This window comes from Brachyhypopomus gauderio, chromosome 17, assembly GCF_052324685.1.
Source record: "Brachyhypopomus gauderio isolate BG-103 chromosome 17, BGAUD_0.2, whole genome shotgun sequence".
Lineage (NCBI taxonomy): Eukaryota > Metazoa > Chordata > Actinopteri > Gymnotiformes > Hypopomidae > Brachyhypopomus > Brachyhypopomus gauderio.
This window is the reverse complement of record NC_135227.1, coordinates 8,576,053-8,597,715: the sequence shown is the minus strand read 5'-3', so window position 1 is coordinate 8,597,715 and position 21,663 is coordinate 8,576,053. Positions and strand designations below refer to the sequence as shown.

At 39.4% G+C, this 21,663-nt stretch overlaps 2 protein-coding genes across 7 annotated transcripts; one reads left to right on the top strand and one right to left on the bottom strand.

The window, feature by feature from the left end:
• Positions 1-595: 595 nt before the first annotated feature.
• On the bottom strand, positions 596-7,541 carry spata7 (spermatogenesis associated 7). Of its 4 annotated transcripts, XM_076978771.1 has the most exons (12): positions 7,267-7,541; positions 6,979-7,071; positions 6,805-6,852; positions 6,602-6,699; positions 6,414-6,529; positions 6,066-6,125; positions 5,756-5,801; positions 5,515-5,621; positions 5,333-5,383; positions 5,051-5,128; positions 4,879-4,951; positions 596-4,651 (listed from the first exon to the last, which is right to left on the bottom strand). In XM_076978771.1, the coding sequence occupies exons 1-12, from the start codon at positions 7,307-7,309 to the stop codon at positions 4,118-4,120; spliced, it is 1,347 nt and encodes a 448-aa protein (XP_076834886.1). In that variant the 5' UTR covers positions 7,310-7,541; the 3' UTR covers positions 596-4,117. The 4 variants fall into 4 exon arrangements, with proteins under 4 accessions (XP_076834886.1, XP_076834883.1, XP_076834884.1 ...); XM_076978768.1 differs by having other exon boundaries at positions 599-4,651; positions 6,066-6,529; XM_076978769.1 differs by having other exon boundaries at positions 599-4,651; positions 6,066-6,526.
• Positions 7,542-8,673: 1,132 nt separating this feature from the next.
• kcnk10b (potassium channel, subfamily K, member 10b) lies at positions 8,674-21,563 on the top strand. Of its 3 annotated transcripts, none has more exons than XM_076978995.1 (7): positions 8,674-8,733; positions 10,858-11,267; positions 15,116-15,233; positions 16,063-16,223; positions 16,411-16,603; positions 17,152-17,294; positions 17,501-21,563. In XM_076978995.1, coding segments are annotated over exons 1-7 (1,698 nt in total). In that variant the 5' UTR covers positions 8,674-8,732; the 3' UTR covers positions 18,173-21,563. The 3 variants fall into 3 exon arrangements, with proteins under 3 accessions (XP_076835110.1, XP_076835109.1, XP_076835108.1); XM_076978994.1 differs by lacking the exon at positions 8,674-8,733 and adding an exon at positions 8,747-9,267 and having other exon boundaries at positions 16,414-16,603; XM_076978993.1 differs by lacking the exon at positions 8,674-8,733 and adding an exon at positions 8,747-9,267.
• The last annotated feature ends 100 nt before the right edge of the window (positions 21,564-21,663 follow it).

Here is a 21,663-nt window from a genome sequence, read left to right as displayed (position 1 = left end):
TATTTTCAGACGTTTAAAAGGAGAATGCGTTGCATTTCCAACTTCTTTCAAACATCCAAACAGCGTGAATAAGACATACGCGTTTGTAATTATTATTGTTAACCATACTTTCAATTATTAGGTAGATGTCTAAGGGTTATAATGCAGCGCTTTGATACGGACTGGATTTGAGTGTGTTACATCAGTCAGCTGGAATGGCAGGAATGAGACAGCTGCCTCTCCGTGTCCCAATGAGCACTTTCACCATTACTCACACTCGTCGAGGTGCTATCAAACTATCCAGCACTTTGCGGCGGTGTATTTACTGTCATGTGCACGTGGTCGCATATTTCTCAGATTCTCTGGACGTTGCAGTGTTGTAATAAAGCTAGCTACACGGACACCAAAAGTAGACGAGTCACTCCGTATTAATGAATTTGAAGCCATCTGTATTCGTTAATGTTTCAAATGTTCAAAATGCTAAGCATGCATTGAAAACACGGAGAAACACGTAAAAGGATTTTACTCAACGTAATATTACCATTTTAAAAAAGGACAAAAAATGCAAAGGTTCTCTATTTTTTTTTCTAAACGTTCTCCCAAGTGCTTATTCATAACAGACATGGTTGCTAAGCTTTATAAAACAAGCGAAGGATAGGCTATAGTAAACAACTGAAAACACATATCTCAATGTTTTTCCAATCCAACAGATAACTGCATTAAAAATAAAAAGCCAACAAGGTGACAAATATACAAAAATGAAGGACAAAGATCCAATGTGAACCTATAAATTCACGCAAAATAATATGACTGCATTCGAGCTCTGCCACACCTGTGTGTAATACCTGTGTATATACCTACCCTGTTAAAGAAGAGTCCATAATAAAGGACCGTAAGGACTCTGAAGAATCTAGAGGATTTTGCATAGAAGAATGGTTTCTAATCCCTGAACTCGTCACCTTATGGTGAGTGAAGCTCTACTGTCCGGCAAAAAAAGCTAATTTCACCTGCTTGTGAAACTGATCTGCAATCTTGTTCTTTTGGTCATTATCCAGAGTGCATGTCAGGTGAGGGTGGGGTAACTTTGCTTTATAACTTCACTCTTCACCACTATAGTGTGGTATAGACTGCATTACTGCAAAATCCATCATCCCACCACTCATGAACAAGGCCGCCAGATACTTGCATTCTTCCACTTCCTTACCAGGAAGGAGCATGCCAACTTTTCCCAGAAGATAACCATGTACTCAGACTCGGAGGTGCTGATCCATAGTGTATAACAGTATAACAGGACCTTTTCTAATGAATCTATTAGTTAATGTCAGCTAATTAAAGAAGCCTTTTATTAATTGTGCATTTTACATGTAATAAACCTATACGGACACAACAATTACAGTACATAATTTTCTCATAAATAAAAATAACTTGTTATTTATAAGGTTTAAAAAAAGATGAGAATCCTCAATAATGTTCCTTATGGCTGTTCCACCAATGAGTTCTTACCAGTCTTGATAAACTCATTGCCTTCGGCCAGAGTTGAAACTGCACAGTCACAGCATTAAGGCAAGTTTGACACCTAGCTGCACAAGGAATTTCATGGTGACTGTCAAATCTACTGTCAAATGCATTTTATAAACCAGTTGTGATGAAAGTAGATGATGATCTAATAGTAGATAAAGTATCTGAAGCCTTATGCAATGTTTTAAGAATACCCACTAGACCATGAGTAGCTGATCCAGACATTATACCAAAATGATTATAGTGAGCAAGGTTATGAATTATATCACTTTATTGCACAGGTATCCTGCTGACCTGAAGGGATAATAAGTTGTTCAAATTTAGGAATTGGAATGATATTTGCTTCTTTCCACTGCATGGAGATATTCCCTTATATCCTATCCATGAATATCACCACCAGTGGGGGAGACAAGCCGTACCCTTGTAGACCTTTTCTACCAATGAAAAGCAGACAACAGAAGTAAACAGTAGTAACAATATGGAAGAGCACAAAGAATACCTGCAAGCATTTGTGCTGTTATTACAGATGCTTGTTTTATCCAAAAAGCAAGCATGGATCAACTATTGGTGATAAGGAGATGGATAATAATATTAACAGATAATGATCATTTAAATAAAAGATATAACAATATTTAATAGTCATGAAACTATAGTAACACTACATGAAAGTTTGTATTTAATGTAAGATAATCAACCTAACGGGATCAATGGCTGATGTGGACAGAGATGGAGGGTCAGCTTCTAGCATCGTAGCTGAACTCAGCACCCCAGTCCTCAGGTTTCCTGGTCTGTTACCCAGCATGTCATCAAGCGCAACATAATGCACAGGGAAATGACCCCATCTGGCTCAACTGAGCGATAACTCCTTCCTCTACAACTTCACATGCTCCTGCATGTTATCACAGTTCATGCTGAAGAACCTACTATTCTTTGGATCTAGATGGGAATAGACTTTTTGGCTTCTGGAACCTATTTATTCTAGATAAAATGCACCATACAGTTCAAAACTCTTACACTGGACAAGCCTCTCTTATTCTTACTCTGACAATACAAGAATCGGATGCCCCATGTTAATGGCTCCTGCACACTCTACTCCCAGAAGACATCCCAAAAATATTTAGGAGTTTAAATAATTCTGGACAGAGTCCTTTGACACCCGCACTACACATTTGGGCCTACAAAGTCTAATGTGGTGCATTATGTAAACAAAACAACAAAAATTGTAACTACTCCCAGTTTACTTACAGACTGTACTTAAATTTACAAATGTTAAGTTGAACCTAATTACTTTGCTTGACAATCAGCTGTGGAAGTAGGATAATGCAGTGAAATAAATGAAAATGTGTGTAATGAAGGATCTACAGTAAATGTAACGTTTAAGGATGATGATTAATGACTTTTACTCACCATATTGGAGTTATTCTGCAACAGTGGGTTGATTTATACCCACTTTTAGACTCCATCCTGGATTCCTGACATTTTCTACATTTGATTATAACTGTTAGCTGCCTATTTGTTTTTTTCTCTTTAGTTGATTAAATGTATGAGTACATACCACATTTTACCTCACATTTGTCTTTGTAAAGCACGCTGAATTGTCATTTTATGAAAGATGCTATACTATGTTGCCAAAAATATTAGCTCACCCATACAAATTATTGGAAGCAGGTGTTACAATCACTTCCATGGCCTCAGGTGTATAAAATTAAGCACCTAGGCATGCAGACTGTTTTTGCAAACATTTGTGAAAGAATGGGTTGCTCTAGGAGCTCAGTGAATTCCAGCATGGAACCGAGATATGATGCCACCTGTGCAACAAATCCAGTCGAGAAATTTCCTCACTCCTAAATATTCCACAGTCAACTGTCAGCTGTTGGAGTATGGTTGAGCTGGGCATGGCCCCTTAGTTTCAGTGAAAGGAACTTTGAATGCTTCAAGACATTCAAGACATTTTGGACAATTCCATGCTCCCAACTTTGTAGGAACAGTTTGGAGCTGGTCCCTTTCTCTTCCAACATGATTAAGCACCAGTGCACAAAGCAAGCTCCATAAAGACATGGATGGCAGAGTCTGATATGGATGAACTCGACTGGCCTGCACAGAATCCTGACCTCAACCCGACAGAACACCTTTAGGATGAATTAGAGTGGAGAATGAGAGCCAGGCCTTCTCGTCCAACATCAGTATTTGACCTCACAAATGCGCTTCAGGAAAAATGGTCAAAAATTCCCATAAACACACATCTAAACCTTGTGAACAGCCTTCACAAAACAGTTGAAGCTGTTCTAGCTGCAAAGGGTGGACCAACATCATATTGAACCCTATGGATTAGGAATGGGATGTCACTTAAGCTTATATGTGAGTCAAGAAAGGTGAGCACATACTTTTGGCAATATAGTGTATATAAACAAACTTGCCATGCCTTATCTTCATTTAAGATTGTACCACAAATGATCCCATGGCTACATTATCAAATGTATTCTGCAACAGTGCCTTACATTATCTGCCAAAACATTAAATAATTCCACACATGAATAAACATCTGTAATTAATAATATCTTATTGTAAGACTATCATAAGACAGAGTATTCAGAAAAGCAACTGAATGCTAACATACGATTCAAAACTCATCCTCACTACATTTTATGTTTGGCTCTTGCTCAATGACCACTTCTAAGGAATGTGTCCCAGACACACTGAGGGATTCTGACATGTTTCTTCCCAGTTCATCAACCTGTTTTATCAGGTCGTTTTGGTCTGTAAAGTTTTGATATTTGTCTTCATTTTGTTGAAGGTTTTCCAAACTTGGGAACTTTACATTTCCCTCTTTGTGTCGATGCTTTGTGTCCAAATCCTCAATGTTGTTTTCATCTTCTTGTTTAATTGTCCCAGCACTTTTGGAGACACTTACTGGCATGGAGGATAATAGAGGAATTGCACTGTCAGGTTCCTCTTTGTCCTTATCAAAGGGTGTGCAAGGGAAAAGGTTGATGTAATCTGCAGTCACTGATGTGAGCTCTTGCCCAAGGCTTGAGCTCTTGTGTCTAAGCAACAAGGATCTGCCCCTTTCCTTATTTTCAAGAGCTGTGACAGAAGCAGCAGGGGGACTTTGCAAATCATTGTGAAGATCATCCAGAAGGTGGCGCATTTTGTCCTTATAATAAATATGAGATGCAAAAAGTCATGAGTGTCCTAAAACAGCAGCTGTACTGACTGATAACCCAAGGAATGTAGTTATTATTGATGTTTTTTACTTTTTTTTATATCAACTCAAATATTACACTACTTAATTTAACCAATGTAAGATTTGATTGAAAAGACAACTTGCCAATATTGCACAAGAAAAATGTAAGAAACGTAAGTACCTGAAGAATACCTCACCTCATTTAATCGATGTCTATTCATGTCAATATGACGCTTAAATACTCGCTCCAGTACTCTGTGACAAGAAATACTGTTTTTTGTCATTGAAGATGTGATTGTTAAAATATGTTTTTTACAAACCTATGGACTAACCTGAAACAAATGTTTGCAAACGAACATTGTAACAAACCTGTCAGAGTAGAATCCGTGTGCTATAATGTCATTTGTTACATCAGTAATAAACTCCAGGTACAGTAATTCTTCCTCCCTAATAAAAAAGACAAGGACATTCCACTCAATGACATGGTATAGCAGTGTAAAACACAAAACAACATACTGAACCAAAAAAGCTGCATCATATTGCATCACAAAATTATTAAATGTGGCTTTACTAGTTACACAACTGACAGCCTTGAGACATTCTTTATACATTTCAGAGGCAGCGTAATTGAAAGGGGTGGATGATTCTTACTCTGCTGTTACTTTTCTCATAATTGGGGACCTCATCCCCTCTGGGGATACCCTGCAAAACACGTTTTAAAATAACAACAAACAAACAGGTTACCAACAAACAAACAAAAAACAATAACAAAACAACCATATTATGCATCTATAATAAAGTACAGTAATAGCATATAAAGGCCTGCATTTTACCTTGAGGAGGAGAGAAGAAAATCACTATCTTTGGTCTTATTTGCTGTGCTATAATGTCCAAACACATCTGACTCTTCATCAGACCACCCATGGTCAGGGCAGCATGGCTATTAAGATATAAAAATAATTTCAGTGCCTAATTTTATACATGCATATATTTAGACACACACCAATCTTTCAGTCTGAAATTATATGTACAGGAATAATGGGATGGCACTGAGCATCAAGACATACAACCTACCAGGGGTGAGTCCAGTCCTGCTGAGCCACCACCATTGTTGTTTGTTCTGGGGAAAGTAAAGGTTATGATGCACTGGGTGTGTTTTATTTGTTGTAAAAGCATTGCAACAGCAAAAAAGTAGTTACAGCTATTAAACAGCTAACTGAATTTATTATGAGCATTTTTCAAAAAGGCAGAGCTGCATTAGAGCAAAGATAATTCCTTAAAAATCAGAATTTATTACAATGGTTTATTGCAAAATCATTATCTACAGGAACATTTTCAAAAAATACAAAAGGCTACCCCAATCCGTAAAATAAATACACACTACCTGCCGTAGTAAGCATCTTGCTGATTTAATTTGGACACAGTCTTTTCTTCCACTTCTCTCCTATTAGGACAAGTGTAATATCGATAGGTAGATAGAGTTGACTTGGAATTGGATTTCAAAGTTCTGGGGGTAAAAGGCTTTTCTTGGGTGAAACAGTGAGTATGTTTAAGGAGAATGTCACCACTGTAGGTTTTCTGCATAGGATCCTGAAAGCTCTTAAATTTCTTCTGACTTGTCGATGTAAAAGATGAATGAGTGAAGTGGTGCCACTGAGAATTTGGGCTGCCATAACTCAGTTCTGAAGCACGCCCACAGTCTGTAGAGCTTGCAGCCATTTGGGAAGGATACACAGTTTGCTTACAGTGGAAGGAGGTGTTAAACCGAGGTGAGGACATTTCACCCCCCACCATACACAGTTGGGCACTCTCATCACTTTGACCAGTTCTCGAACTGTGTCTGGTCTGCTTAGGAAAGAGAAGGCAACTTCAATCCTGACCTTGATGAATATTGTGAAAATATTGTCAAAATCATCTTACAGTATTCCTGTCAATGCTCTTATGCGTATGGGACTTTACAGTCTGTGCCCACTCATGGTTCTCTCTCTTTTGCTGTTGACGACGCTTTTGGTCGATGTCTGTGTACATGGGCAGAAGTGAAGGTTGTTATATGGAATTACATAGCCATTGTATTAATTACTGCAAACTTCCATGAATACAAGTAAAAGGGGGGTGTTGCTTACATTTTACATTAAAACGCATACTTCTGGGTACTGTACAGTCCACTGCAGCTGATAATGGAAAAATATGGAACAAAAACTTGTAAAAAATGTATAGCCAACAGTTAAAGTCTAAATGCTGAAGCAACATTTTAATTCCTGTTGGCACCATGTTCATAACAACAAAAACACCATTACCTTTTGCTGAATATATCTTTTTGTAATGTGATATCATGTGGTCTTTAATGATGTGACGATCCGTAGGATTTCCAGATGAGCTAGAACACAAAGCTGCAAAGGCAGAACAACATGTTGTAGGCTATTCTATCCGTGCTTCACTGGCTATCTAATCTGGATGGAAGCTAATGTCAGTCCATTTGAAATCTGAAAAAAGACGCCTGGATGTGAAATAGCTAAATAGCTCAGTTAAATAGCTCAGTTAAACTGATAGACCACATTAGCTCTTCTCGACCGTTATTACTTCACCTCGTTTTGCATCCATGACTGGAAACTCAGACAAGGGTCCCATGCTCAGAATACTGCTACATTTATTGTGTAAACACCGACCACCGTAAACATATAAGATACTATAATATAAAAAAAAAACAAACAAAAACAAAGTTTCGGATATGAAAACTGGCTACCCCGCTAAATAAATAAAGAATGAGACAAGCCCCATAACTTCCTAGCCAACAGTTAGGTTGGCTAACTAGCTAGCGTCGCTGCTGCTAAGCTTCTTGTCGCCATGTTGGTTGCTAAGAGTGTCCATACGTAATACATGCACGTCACCTAACGGTCTCACGCGCATGAATTATACACATGAACCATTAGCCACAAATTGTTCGCTTCAAAGTAGTGATTAAATCTCTTTTTTTTTTTTTTACAAAAACTGAGATTAGTAATACTTATTTGTCAGTCTTTACATATATGTAAATTTGGTACATATTTGGTAGAGGGTAATCGATGAAGTGTACATGGCAAAACATGGCTACAATTTGTAATTCCACACCTACATAGTGCAGACATAAAATGAGCTGTAGTCCTGCCCATTACATGAAGGCCAGTCTTTATAACAAAGAGGTTGGTGAACCAGTAACATCTTTTTGGCTAAAGACAATGCAAAAATCTATGCAGTCATCCACGGGATGTCAGCTCTTGAAGATGTTAATATTTAATGTGCAAAATCACATATGGTCATTAAGATGCTCTGAAACGTTTTATCATTATTAATAGATGCTGAGAATGGCACAGCTATTTCATTCATAATTGAATGCAATGTTGGGAGGTACAGCCTATCTAGGGGATTCATACTCCAAGGTTTCAGATCTGAAGAACCGTTACACATTATCCCATTTATGCTCTCCACACCGCTCAAAATATTCCAGTCTATTTTAAAACATGACAAGAAAAAAGCAAAGTTTAATGGTTTATGCACAGTTTAATAGTTTATCTGAATTAATATTATATAATCACTTGGAGCTTTAAGTAGGCCTATTAGAAAGTATCACCAAGTGCATGTACACCATAGAAAGAGTCAGCAGAATTTGCTGAAGTTTTTGCTGAAATTGGAAAAGTATGTTGCACAATATTCATTAAGCATAGCAATTTTCAAATTTGCATGTTACAAAGCCAACAACTAGTGACACACTGTAAAAGCTGTCCTATATCGGGATAGCTGACCTATCAGAGATAAAGATTGTTATAGTAATTTTGATTCCAGAGCAAAAATGATTTTCCAGTTGGCTCAAAACTTTTATTTGTGGCTGGAAGGCAGACTGCATCACAGATCTGGTAACATTTTAAATGAAGAATATTAAGGTGCTCGATATAGTATGCTTACGTAAGCGGTGCTTTACTGACACATTCCCAACGTTAGCGTCTCAACCCCCACGTGTCTACCGGCATAGACGCGACTGAGGGAAAAAGGCGTCGCAAGGATCAACCTCATAACCAGTGAGTAGAGCTAAAGCATCTTTTGAGCGTTCACATTTTTTTGGCATTTCTCTCTTTAATTGCACCGCAATTTATTTCCCCAATGTGTTCGCTTTCTATTTGAATATTGACTACGGGTTTGGTCAGGAGGGTTTGAAACAAAGGAAAGTGGGCAAATTATTGATGCAAGATATAGTGCCTTTGCTTTTTTAATTTAATCGTGTGGTATATCATTTTGGCTCGTTATTTATAAATGGACTATTATGATAATATATGGTATATAGGTTGTGCTATCCTACGTTAAGTACTTGTACCGTTACCAAGTGTTGGAAGCAAGGCGTGCACCACGCTCCCACGACCAAAGAATACTAGAGCGCATACAACCCTTCTCACGTTAACCCCTACGGCAAACGAGAAAAAAACATGGAATTGAATATGAATAGGGAATTCTTCAATGCGGCAAGATTTTAGACAAAATTCCGCTTTGGGAAAGAATCAAGATGAAATTTCCAGTTGAGAATCCAAGGAAACAAGTGAACTGGGACCCAACGCAAGGTTGGTTTCCATCTAATTTACCTACGAAACTAAAAATAGTTTATTTTCTTTTTTTTTTGTTGAGGGCTTCATCTACATCAAATCAGTTTCTTTCTTTGTTGCTGTAGTTTATCCTTTGCTGTAGATGTATTTTATAGCAATAATTACCAATCAGCGTGAGCATACAAGTTCATTACCTTTTGCTGTACACAAGTAGGCTATAGATTACAATGTCAAAGATTGACATTTGATTGAAAATGCGAGTTGTTGGTCGCAGCATTGCTGTTATCCGCATGACGGATATGGTCAGACAAAATGTATAATCCTAATAAAAGCACTTACGGCACTCTTAAGTTGACATAGTGATAAGTGAAAACGGAGAGGTAGGAATATACAGGTAAAATGGAGGTGTGTGACGCATATGTAGGTATTTAAACATGCACACCTGTAATATTAAATTAATATGTAACGGCAATACAGTATAGAAATATCCAGAGGGTAGCTCGATTTAGTACATAATTAGGCAATTGCTTCATCAAATATGCAATGCTTACACTGCAATTTCCAATTCCACATGATTCTTGTGTGGTTTGAAAATTTCATCCATTGATAAAATACAGGTAGGCTATATTATCAATATGGACAGATTGTTAAAGAGAATGTCTGATATCTGACTGCCTTTATCAAAGTGTAACATGGCAATTCCATTCACACAGTACACTAAACATGAAAATTTAATAAAATGAGATTTTAGGTTATTGCATGCTTTCCGGGCTTCAATAACCTGGCCACTATCAGTAAAACTGTCTAAAAATATATAAGTTATGGTGCATCCCTAATGTTGTGAATATTGTGGAATCGTTTTATCTGTCATATGTTTTTTTTATCTGGGTTTTCCTGGTACATGTGTGACTGTCAAATTCAGTGAGAGCTTGCTTAGCTAATTGTGGCTTCAACATTACATCACTGGCAACTTGGACTCCCCCCCTTATGAACCACAACAAAAGGGAGGTAATGCTCATATATAGGACTGCTGGTGTGCATTCTGTATGAATCTAAAAAGGCCTCTCCTTCAGTTTTCTCCCTGACCTCAAGTGATCCACCCTACTTTCTTCCCTAAATCCTACTTATAGTCTATCATAGCAGCTAGAAACTCTCTTTTATGGGTCATGGAAACATTAAAAAAACTACAAAATAATTCATAAAGTCTAAAGAACACACAGTTTAATCTATTCTGCTAAACTCTAGTTTCATTTCCCACTGAAGGTGTATAATTAGACTTATCACAAGGCAATATTCTAGTCAGATAACAAAAAATGAAACTTTCTGACCACTGGCTGAGACCTGAACCGGTTGGCTCTCCGAGCACCGATGGTTGCATTAATTAGAAATTAAATAAATAATTTCTCAGAAAATGGACTGAAGAATTTGTGTGAGCTTTGCAGAGTGCTATTTACAGCTTTAATCACATTGCCCCCTTAACTAGACTACATTTCGTGTGCTGTTGGCTTACCTATAGTAACTGAAAGTGTTTCTTCCTCTTTTTTTTACCGCCTCTCTGTATTTCAGCTGACTGAATCTCACTATGTCCTTACTTCTCCCTTTCTTTAGTGGTGGTTCAGACAAACATGGCGTCCTCAAAAAAGATGCCGGCCGGCGCAGTGCAGTCCAGCCTTGTCCAGGCCAGCATGGGCGCCATGCAGAACCCCATGGGCTGTGAGCTAAAAGGGAATGAGCACTGTCCTCTCCCGCGACTCTCCATCTCCTCCCGCTCGGCAAGCATAGTGGCCAGCATGGACACCGGAGTGGATGGCTTAGCACTCCACTCTGTGATGAAGTGGAAGACGGTGCTGGCCGTGTTTGTGGTGGTGGTGGCCTACCTGGTCGGGGGAGGACTGGCGTTCCAGGCTCTGGAGCAACACTTTGAGAGTGACCAAAAGATCACCATCACCCAGAAAAAGGCCTTGTTTCTCCAGAGGAACCCTTGTGTGTCACCTATGGAGCTTGAAGCCCTTATCAAGGTCAGCTCATTGGTAGTGGCTCTTGTAAAATGTCTTTGCATCAAAATAGAATGGGGATTGAAAGGTCTTAAAAGCTTCCTTCAGAAAAGGTATTTAATATGTAGTTTGACAAAAACCTGTACAAAACAGGGTTTAATAGTACTTACAGTGTGTACGTCAAACTGATCTGTGTTAATGTATATGTTTACTTAGGAGAGATATCCATGTAAATCCATATTTGTGAAGCATTTTGGTCAGGGTGAATGTAAATTTTCTTTCCAAAAAGGCAGCATTTCTAAGGCAAATGTACTGAGTACAGTATTCTGTTTTTATTGCTAAATATCATTTCTGTATTGCTTGGGTCATTTCCTGCATTGTCGTTTTAACCAATTTTCTTCTTACTTAACTGTTTCTTATTCCCACCTGGTAGCTAAGTCTCCCCTCGACAACATGTGGAGTCAGCACCTTTTTTCAACATGCCTCTCATGCAGTGTCAGCTGATTGTATTTGAAGAGCACCAACTGCCCAGTTTCTGTGTGCATATGCTGTCTTGAACTCCTGGCAATGAATTACTGTCGAGCTTGTGATCTGCAACAAGATAAAATCTGAGCTGTTTATACTATTTGTAGATCCTAATGCTAGCTAATCAATTAAGAAACTCTTATTCTCAGATGCAAAGTCATTGACAACTTTATTAGAATTTGTTTTCTTGGGTGCTTTTCTCATCCTCTGATACAAAGTATTGTGAGACTAAATTCTTATACTGTTACACAGTGTAACACATGAATGGTTTTTGAAGCTTCATTCCAATTACACATTACACAGTCAATGTAGTTCATTGATTATAGCTATGTCTATGAATTGACTAATATGCCACTTTTTAGAATAGGTGGGTATCCCAAACTCATCCTGCTAATCTCACATTCCTCATTGGTCATCATTTGAAATGGGCTCTAAGTAGTACCAGATCCTGATACAGTTTTCTTATTGATCTATTATTTTCTGAAGAGATCCTTCATCATCTAAAGATCTCTTCACCACCCAAACTCACGTTACATGTGATCAATCCATTGACCGCATTTACAAAGTAAGGTGATAATGCTTTAGCATGGTATTCCAGTGCTTGGACTTCTTGAAATTAATTATTTATTGCGTGGTCCACTTGGACCACAGCTTACCAAGAACAAGATTGCTCCGTCGTCATGTAAATCGCAGCTAAATGTTGTAAGACTGCAGTTAGACGATGCATCCCAGTTTCCATAGAAACAAATCATATCCAGTTAAGCTAAGATTACCCATATTGCACCACAGCCTCTGACTGGTTTCAGAACAAACTTCATGTTATTTATCAACAGCTATTAATTGTCTCCATGTAAATAGAAAGGCATAAAAAAGCCTCTCCAGCAGTGTTAGTATCTCCTTCATTTGAAGCATTGTCACGTTGATCATGTTGCTTTCTGCCCATCCTGGTGTGGGAGACCAGCTTGATAGATACAGCGTTGTGGTGCTACTTGTCACTTTGCGGGGGCGTTGGTTTAAAGAAAACCCTGTTGGGGGGGGGGGGGGGGGGGGGTTTGGAGCAATGACTCAGAACGTCCCGCCTCCCTTCTCTCTTCTCAGCATGCTGCTGGCTCCTCACCTGGGCTTGGCAGGCGGTGAAGAGATGACTCAGAGAGGGGAATACATTGTCAGGCCCAGGCTGGAGTTTAGCTGTGTGCTGCTTTGCTCTATTCTATTTGTTTGTTCATCTTCTGAAGGACTTGGTAGTTTGTATAATAATAGGTTTTGGATTGCAAAAATTGCACATTTTAGTCATTTAATCACTGCTAGTAAGAAAAATTTAGGGTGTTTTTTCTACTATTGATTTTCATATAAACAGTAATATGTAAAACATTCTCTAATATTGAGAAGCTTTTTGTTTAGACAACATAAATAACTGATATTATAGTTAATATTCTCTTCTTGCATGGAGGTTGTTCCTTATACCCTTGTGTCCTTTTAAAGGTTAATGGAGACTGTGGGGTGCTTGCAACAGTCTCCCATTACTTATAATGCCCTCTCTGACACCTTCTTACAAAGAATTTAGAATCAATCGATCCATTATTGGTTGTGAATTGATATCATTTTTGGTGCAATCTTGACTGTTTGAAGAGGCTGTTGTTCTGTCTGTTCTTAAGGAACCTGCCCTTGATCCATCTGATTTCAGCTATTTTACACCTCTACAAATGACCTTTTGTTTCACAGATTTTAGTCATCTCTAATTACTCTGTGAAAGCATTGTAGGCAGAAAGAAAAGGCTTCAGTCTCACCAAATGTAAGCAGAAGTATAACACAGAGACAGCTCTTTTGAGAAGTTTAAGTGACGTTCTAATGAATGCTGTCTCTATGGAGGTCTCTGTTTTACTATTGCTTGATCTTACTGCAGTCTTTGATACTGGTGATCACAGTATCCTGACAAACAGCCTTAGCCAGTGGGTTCCTGGACTGCTTTTGTCAACAGCGGTAGTGCATCGTTTGTAGGGTTTTTTTCCAATTTATTGGAGATTACTTTTATAGCTGATCTTATTTGTGGGGTGCCCCAGGAGTCTACCTTCATCCCTATTTTCACTAGTTTTTTTCAGTTTTATGCAGATGACTCTCAGTTCAATCTATGATAAACACAGTGGCTTCAACTAAGAGTAGCTAATCTAACCGAATGTATTGTAGCTATAAGAACAATAGATGTCTTATCTATTAATGAAGCCAACACAGAGGTTCTAGTTTTTGGCCATTAAGAATGTAATTTTAATTCTCAGTTAAGAAACATATTCAATCCTGCTTTTTACAGCTCAGAAATTTTGCTAAAATGTGCTTTGTCCTTTAAGGACACAGAAAGGACAGTTCAAGCATTTGGCTTGCCTTAGTCAGGAAGCTCTGGCGTGGTTTCAGAAGCAGTCCAGAGCATTCGTTCTGTGCTGGACTCTTGCCACTGGCTGCCAGCAAAGTGTAACATTTATTTTAAAATATTGTTGCTTACTTGCTTTCTATGGTGAAGCAAGTGAATATGTTTGTGAATTCTTAACTCTCTATATTCATCAAATCAAATCAAATTTTTTTCGGGGGCGGGGGGGGGCAGGTATAATGGTCATGGTTCGCTACTGTACAAGAGGGTACAATATTATGTATGACATGAGGTGTTCATTTAAACCCTGACACAAATAAATCCATTGTTGCTTGTTAAGTGACATCGATAATATATGGGATCCTCTTTCACGTTTAAACAGAGCTCAGTTTTACCTTAAGCATCGAGAGTGTTTTTCCATAAAATAAATCTATAAGGTGAAACTGAGAAATCAATTACCAACCCATATCTACCATAAGCATAATCAATAATATATGTTGATTCAAATCCGTAGGGTTTACATTGTCTATAGGAGTGTGGCAAAATGATACAGATAAGACCAATATAGTCTGTCTGTCCTCTTTTCCCTTCAAAACCATTAAGCAATGGCCTGATTAATTTAAGGCTTGGCTATAGTATAGTTGTAAGGTCCAAAATGATCAGATGACCATATTAGGTCACAGAGAACCTCATGTTTAGTCAGTAATTAAGCCTGCATGGCCACTAAGCAGGGTGGATCCAGCTATTGTCGTAGTGACACAGGGACAGGAAAAAGAGTAGGTGGTGACTTATGTCTGCAGTATCATTGTTGTTTTCCTTTCATGCCCTCTAGCATCTCAGCAGTGTTACCAGTGAGCATCCTCCACAAGATTAAGTACTAAATGGCTCAGTTGGGTCATAAATAACATTGCAGGTGATTTTTATATGTTAATCCAAATTGTGTTTCTGGTTTCTGTCAATTTATATTGTTTTTGTTCTCTTTCCTTAGCATGCAGTAGATGCAGTCAGTGCTGGGGTCAGTCCTATTGGAGAAACGTCCTATAATTACAGTCACTGGGATCTGGGCAGTGCCTTCTTTTTTGCTGGAACTGTCATTACTACAATAGGTAAAATTCTTCAACTCTCAGTGAAAGTTTCAAGATCTCATGTAGCCCATAATGAAATTTGCCACCATGTGAATGAGAGATGAGTGGAAGAGTGGAGTGGAATTTTTTATCTGAGTGTTCTTATTTGACTCATTGAGGAAAGTCTACCCAGAAACACTTCATTTTGGTTCTACCACTGGTTCTCCTCAGATATGAAAGCAATGATGTCTCTATTGGTTGTATAGTGTTTGGAGAGTAACACTGTCCTAGTTGCCTATGCTTAGCCTTATACTGAATAGAAGAAATTATTGTAATAATCAAATGAAAAATTTTAATGCATGGCTGCTTTCAATATGAACCCTCTCCTAAAATATTCTCCTGTTTATGCAATTCAATTTATGCAGGCAAACAGCATTTTGATGATTGTTTTGTTTTGGTTGGTGTAGCCGTTTCATGCACGAGACATGAAGTTTAATAACAGCAGAGGAACACATCTAAGAGGAACGAATGTAAGAATGTTCCTCAGGCAGGGAATACAGTACAGATAGTGTGTATTATCACTGATGCATCATCACTGATGCATCATCACTGATGCGTTGGGCTTTTGTTGATAGGTTGCAGAGCTCCTTTCAGCTGGTTCAGGTCACATGGTTGGAAATAAAACTGTGCGCCCGTTGACCAGCTCTTGCATTGTTTTCTTCTTAGCACACTGTAATTACTGCCATGGTCTCTTGGTGGATGGTAATTTTCTCTCTCCTGAAAGTGTCGTTTAAATTGAGATTAATCGGTCCTGAATTGTACAGTGAATGTATAATACACTTCTTGCTTTTTCTACACCCACGTATGACAGGTTATGGGAACATTGCTCCCAGCACCGAGGGGGGCAAAATCTTCTGTATCCTGTATGCCATATTTGGCATTCCATTGTTTGGGTTTCTGCTGGCTGGCATTGGTGATCAGCTGGGCACCATTTTTGTTAAAAGTATATTAAAGTTGGAACTTGTTTTCAAGGTCAGTTTCTTTTATTGGCTTCCTGAGAGTATATGCAATTGACACAAATCATGTTTAATACAGTCTCATAGGATATAATAGTAACCCAAAGTTTACTATACTATCATGCCATAGATTTGCCTTTTGCTTGTTCTGTTTCTTGTTTTTTTGGGCACAAATCATATATTCTGCCTGTTTCTGTCTGCAGCAGAAGCACAGGGAGATTAGCCAGAACAAAATCCGTGTCACCTCAACAATACTCTTCATCCTGGCCGGCTGTGTTGTTTTCGTCACCATCCCAGCTGTGGTCTTCAAACACATTGAAGGCTGGACAATGCTGGAGGCCGTCTACTTTGTTGTTATTACTCTCACAACAGTTGGCATTGGGGATTATGTAGCAGGTAAAAATATTTTATAGTACAGGACTGAATGTATATAATATGTAAATAACATTTCTACTACAAAGACAAGCCTTTTTCTACTTTCACCATATAGTATAGAAACATTCACCATATACTAACAGCAGACAAAACAAAGGGTAACAACATACAGTGGGCAATGCCATATGAATTGCAGGACTAGGTGTAGTACAGTACTAGAGTTAGTAGAGGACTAGGTATAACTATAGGACTAGCGATAATATTGTACTAGCAATAGTATAGGACTAGGCATAGTATAGGACAAGGTAAACTAGGGATAGTCTAAACAAATGTGCAGTGAGATATTAAAAAGCAGGATACTGCTGAGTATTGGAGTCATACAGTGAATACGTTCTGAATATGATGGTTGGAGTGTATTCCCTTTCCATATTTAATAGCAGCAGGCTTATTCGCTCATGGCTTACATTAGTTTCAGTGTTTACTGAATGAAAAACTGTTGATCCAATGGATCCATAGATGAACTGTACTGAAATGTATTGCACTAATTATAAATATCCATTTATTAACAGGTGGAGACAGAAACATTAAATATATGAAATGGTACAAACCATTAGTTTTGTTGTGGATCTTAGTGGGTCTGGCATATTTTGCTGCTGTTCTCACCATGATTGGAGACTGGCTACGAGTCCTTTCCAAGAAGACTAAAGAGGAGGTACGACAGGAGCAGTACTGCTGTGTCATTTCCTCACTCTGTACCAAATGTGGCAGCGTTTCATTGTTTTTTTTATGTGTTGAGTAGCTTTGAAAAATGTCATTTAAATCAATGACAGCCATAAAAATTGCCCATTTAGCCACAATGTGCGGTGGCGTATTGTTCACCTCAGCAGACTAACCTCCGTCTGTGTGCATGTGGCCCAGGTCGGGGAATTCAAGGCCCACGCTGCCGAGTGGAAAGCCAACGTGAGGGCGGAGCTTCGAGAGACCCGGCGGCGCCTGAGCGTGGAGCTCCACGACAAGCTGCAGCGGGCCGCCACCATCCGCAGCATGGAGCGGCGCCGGCTGGGCCTGGAGCAGCGGGCCCACTCCCTCGACATGCTCTCCCCCGAGAAGAGGGCCGTGTTCGCCAGCTTCGACGGAGGCCGCTTCAAGACGTCCTCGCAGGAAAGCATCGACGGCAGGTTCGCCGGCCTGCGCGCGAGGGGAGAGCCCTACGACAGGACCGGCGCCCCGCAGGCCTCCTCGGAGGAGAGCATCGTTGGCCGGTTCGGCTCTCTCGCCAAGCTCGCCAAGCGGCATCGGAGCAGAGAGCCGCGCTCGGCCGTCTCTACCGCCGCTGCCACGGACGACGCGCTACGTCTGCGCACCTACGAGCCGCTCAGTACCAACGGCAGCAACAGCACCCTGGCGGAGGAGAGGCAGGAGGCTGGTGAAGACGAGGGCGGACAGGAGGAGGCGGAGAAAGAGGGCGAGACCAGTCTGTACGCCAGCCCGGACTCTGAGCTGCCCAAACAGCAGAATGGTTTTGTGCCAGCTCAGGCCAAAGAGAGGGAGAGTGACAAAATGCTGGCACATAGAGAACACCAGCCGTAAGCATGCCAGAGACACTGGAAGGCAAGTTAATCATCAAAGCCACAGAATGTGCCTTTCTGTTTTGTATGCTATGGCTTGACTCATTATGGGGGATATTGGTTAAAATCACACAAAGAGCAACTATTCACAAACAGCAATTACATGTTGGTTGCCAAAAATTGTGAGCTATGGAAGATCATGGAATTGTTTCTTGAAGGTCGTTGAGTATGAAGCATGTTATGTTTTTTTTTTTTTTGCATTGTGAGAAATAATTACTGGTGACAGAGCCCAGATATAGCCATATGCATCCACGAGAAAGAGGATGTGTGTCTAAGACCTTTGAGCACCCATTCACTGATGTCTGCACTGAGGAACTGCTGCTGTGGGGCTCAGTCACGTTGCGTTCAGACAAATCTGGGACGTACATTTACATAACACATACATGAGCCTTCAGTACATGTTACATTTAAACACTGTTTCAGATGTCATTCATGAACTGAATGAGAACACGTGGTTTGTTCAGCAACAACTTGACTTCAGGTAATTAAAAATCCTGGAGAATGAAAATGTAACATTCAAAATATACGCTGCATTCAGGTTGATTGATCAGTATTATAACAATGAGCAAGACCAATGTGAATAAAATAATCATAAACCAATCCTAAAAATGGAACAACTATGAGTGAATGTTGCACCACTGTATGATTGCACCAGGCGGTGTGTTTACATGCAAAGGAGGAAGTTCATTTCCACAGACTGGACACCTGAATGATTGACACTAGAACCTTCATCTTCTGTCCTTTTTATGTATCTTCACCCTCTTTGTTTTTATCATAAAATATAACCTGTCATCTGAGAAAGATGCCAGGAAATACCATTGACCTGTAATAGTCCATTTGTGGCAATTCATTACATTTTCCTATTTACTCTCACTGTGTGGTGTAGCAGCAGACCTCTCACCTTGTCTGGGTGTGGTAGCAGGTCTCTCACCTGCTGTCTGTGTGTGGTAGCAGGTCTCTCACCTGTTGTTTGTGTGTGGTAGCAGGTCTCTCACCTGCTGTCTGTGTGTGGTAGCAGGTCTCTCATCTGCTGTCTGTGTGTGGTAGCAGGTCTCTCACCTGCTGTCTGTGTGTGGTAGAAGGTCTCTCACCTGCTGTCTGTGTGTGGTAGCAGGTCTCTCATCTGCTGTCTGTGTGTGGTAGCAGGTCTCTCACCTGCTGTTTGTGTGTGGTAGCAGGTCTCTCATCTGCTGTCTGTGTGTGGTAGCAGGTCTCTCACCTGCTGTTTGTGTGTGGTAGCAGGTCTCTCATCTGCTGTTTGTGTGTGGTAGTTCGTTTCTCACCTGCTGTGTATGCCGTGTCCAGGTGTAGTAGCAGGTCTCTCACCTGCGGTTTGTGTGTGGTAGTACGTTGCTCACATCCAGTATAGTAGTAGGTTCCTGTCCTGCTGTGTGTGAATGTAGTGTGTCTCTCAAATGGGATGCCGAGTCCTCTGTTATACCACTGAACCTCTGTGATGCCTGACTAGCCTTCTCGTATCAGTAGATCACTCCCACCCTCGGGCACATCCAGTCACAGTTGCCAAACCAACAGGCCTAGTGCTCAAATTTAAATAGCTGCTTTAAGGATATCAAAGCTTTTGTTGTGATTACCCAAACTGATAGTCCAACTAATCAATCCCAGATGGTCGAAATAATCAATCCCTGCACCAATGATCTCTTCAGCTCCATCTACATCATGACATCATATCCTGGTCCTCATTAATACTAAACCAACTTCTTTGCTTAATCAAAATGTCTTCCAGCATAATTATAATCATTCAAATGTACCTTAAAAAACAAAACAAAAATAATAAAATAATTGGCGTGATAATGGAATGCTGCTGATCATTGTACTATATGTATTTGGTGATGCAATGTCAAACACTTTCTACTTCCCTCTGAGGATTTGATATGAGTCAGTAGCTAATTGTGTGCACTGAGTTCAGTTTATGTCTTGCGGTGGCACATATAGCAAATTGTCATTAAGGGATTTGAAGTAATTACGTTTTTTTAATTTATTTTGATGATGATCCCACTGCTGTAAATGAGTTTAAATGCCCACTACTAAGACACTAATAACCCTATATAAATAATGTGATTTCAAGAGCTGTTGTGTAAGCACTGCGTCAGAAGTAGTGAGTGCCTTTTGAAAATAAACCACTACATGATGAATGTGACTGTGTATCGACTGGTGACACCATATGTCCTGATTTCTACAACTGTGCCTCTAATATTAGATTTTTATCATAGTCTCATACACAATATTAAATACACTGTGGGCATTTCTAGGATTTGAAAACATTTTAGGTTTAGGACAAAACATCCAGGGCTAGTCACGAGCTAGCGTGAATATTTTCATTTTAATATTCACAAGCATTATCATGCTTAGCAAATTATATATTTAATAAGAACTACTTTTATCTACTAATATAATTTTTTGTGAATTGCTGCATTGATATGAATACAATATTAATTAAACTCATAACCCTAGGTTCTTCATTGAAAAGTAGATCACAAATAAATGGCTCCATAGAAAAGTATGTCAGAACAAAACATTCTTCAATAGATTTGTGTTAAATAAAGTTTAAATATTCATCCTAGATTTAAGATGTTTTACAGACATTAAGCCTCTTTACAGTCACAATCAACTCAACAATTTCTTCTTATTGAATCAATAGCAACCATTGCTTTAGTAAGTCATAGCAAGCTTATCTATCATGTGAAATGTCATGGTGGGCTGGTCCTAGAGCGTAGGGGAGACACTCACTCCCACACCCTAACACTACGCCCCAGTCTCAATCACCCACTTAGTCACACCCTTTCATCATTGCCATCACCTGTTTCACGTTCCCTTCCAGTCCTCTCACTCTGCATTTAAACCTTTTTCACTCATCAAGCCTCAGAAGCCTGCTGACCCCAACGCTCTGTGCTACCACTTTTTTAAAAGACTGAGTATTATCACTTAGTTTGTTATGCTGTGCATTTGGACTTATTCTGTGTTGCCAGCACTCTCTTGTTTATGTTGTGCACTATAGACATTACAGACGTGCCTCTGTCACTCTCGCCTTTGTTTCCCACGACATGAACAAAAATCAGGCTTTACCTTGTAGTCTAGTTTCAGAAAATGGCCCACCTAGCTAACTCTACTGATTTTTTGTTGGTTATTGTTTGTTGTCCACATACCTCCCCCCTTTCTGTTCACTATTCATTTTGGTCACCATCATATTCCCCTGACACAGGAATTTGATGATGACTCTGGGCAAATCAAGAAAAAAATAATTTTGTAGGCTTTCAAAGTGAAATGTCTGAAAATTGCATGTAATGATGTGGCATTGTAAAATGAACAGTGCAATAAATCAGTTCTTTGCTGGAAGAGAATGTATGTGTTACCATGAAATTGAAAAAAACTGGAGTGCATTCATATTCACAAATTGATATTTCAGTTTACCAGCTTCCATACTCTGATACCTCT

What these genes read in the sequence shown, in the direction of transcription:
- spata7 (XM_076978768.1), bottom strand. Translation starts at nt 7,309, where the DNA reads ATGGGACCCTTGTCTGAGTTTCCAGTCATGGATGCAAAACGAG. An exon ending in TATGCGTTTTAATGTAAAAT is followed by an intron (nt 6,700 to 6,804) that starts GTAAGCAACACC and finishes CCATGTACACAG; the next exon opens with ACATCGACCAAAAGCGTCGT. An exon ending in CAGGACTGGACTCACCCCTG is followed by an intron (nt 5,622 to 5,755) that starts GTAGGTTGTATG and finishes ATATCTTAATAG; the next exon opens with CCATGCTGCCCTGACCATGG.
- kcnk10b (XM_076978993.1), top strand. Translation starts at nt 9,213, where the DNA reads ATGAAATTTCCAGTTGAGAATCCAAGGAAACAAGTGAACTGGGACCCA. An exon ending in GAACTGGGACCCAACGCAAG is followed by an intron (nt 9,268 to 10,857) that starts GTTGGTTTCCAT and finishes CCCTTTCTTTAG; the next exon opens with TGGTGGTTCAGACAAACATG. An exon ending in AACTGTCATTACTACAATAG is followed by an intron (nt 15,234 to 16,062) that starts GTAAAATTCTTC and finishes CACGTATGACAG; the next exon opens with GTTATGGGAACATTGCTCCC.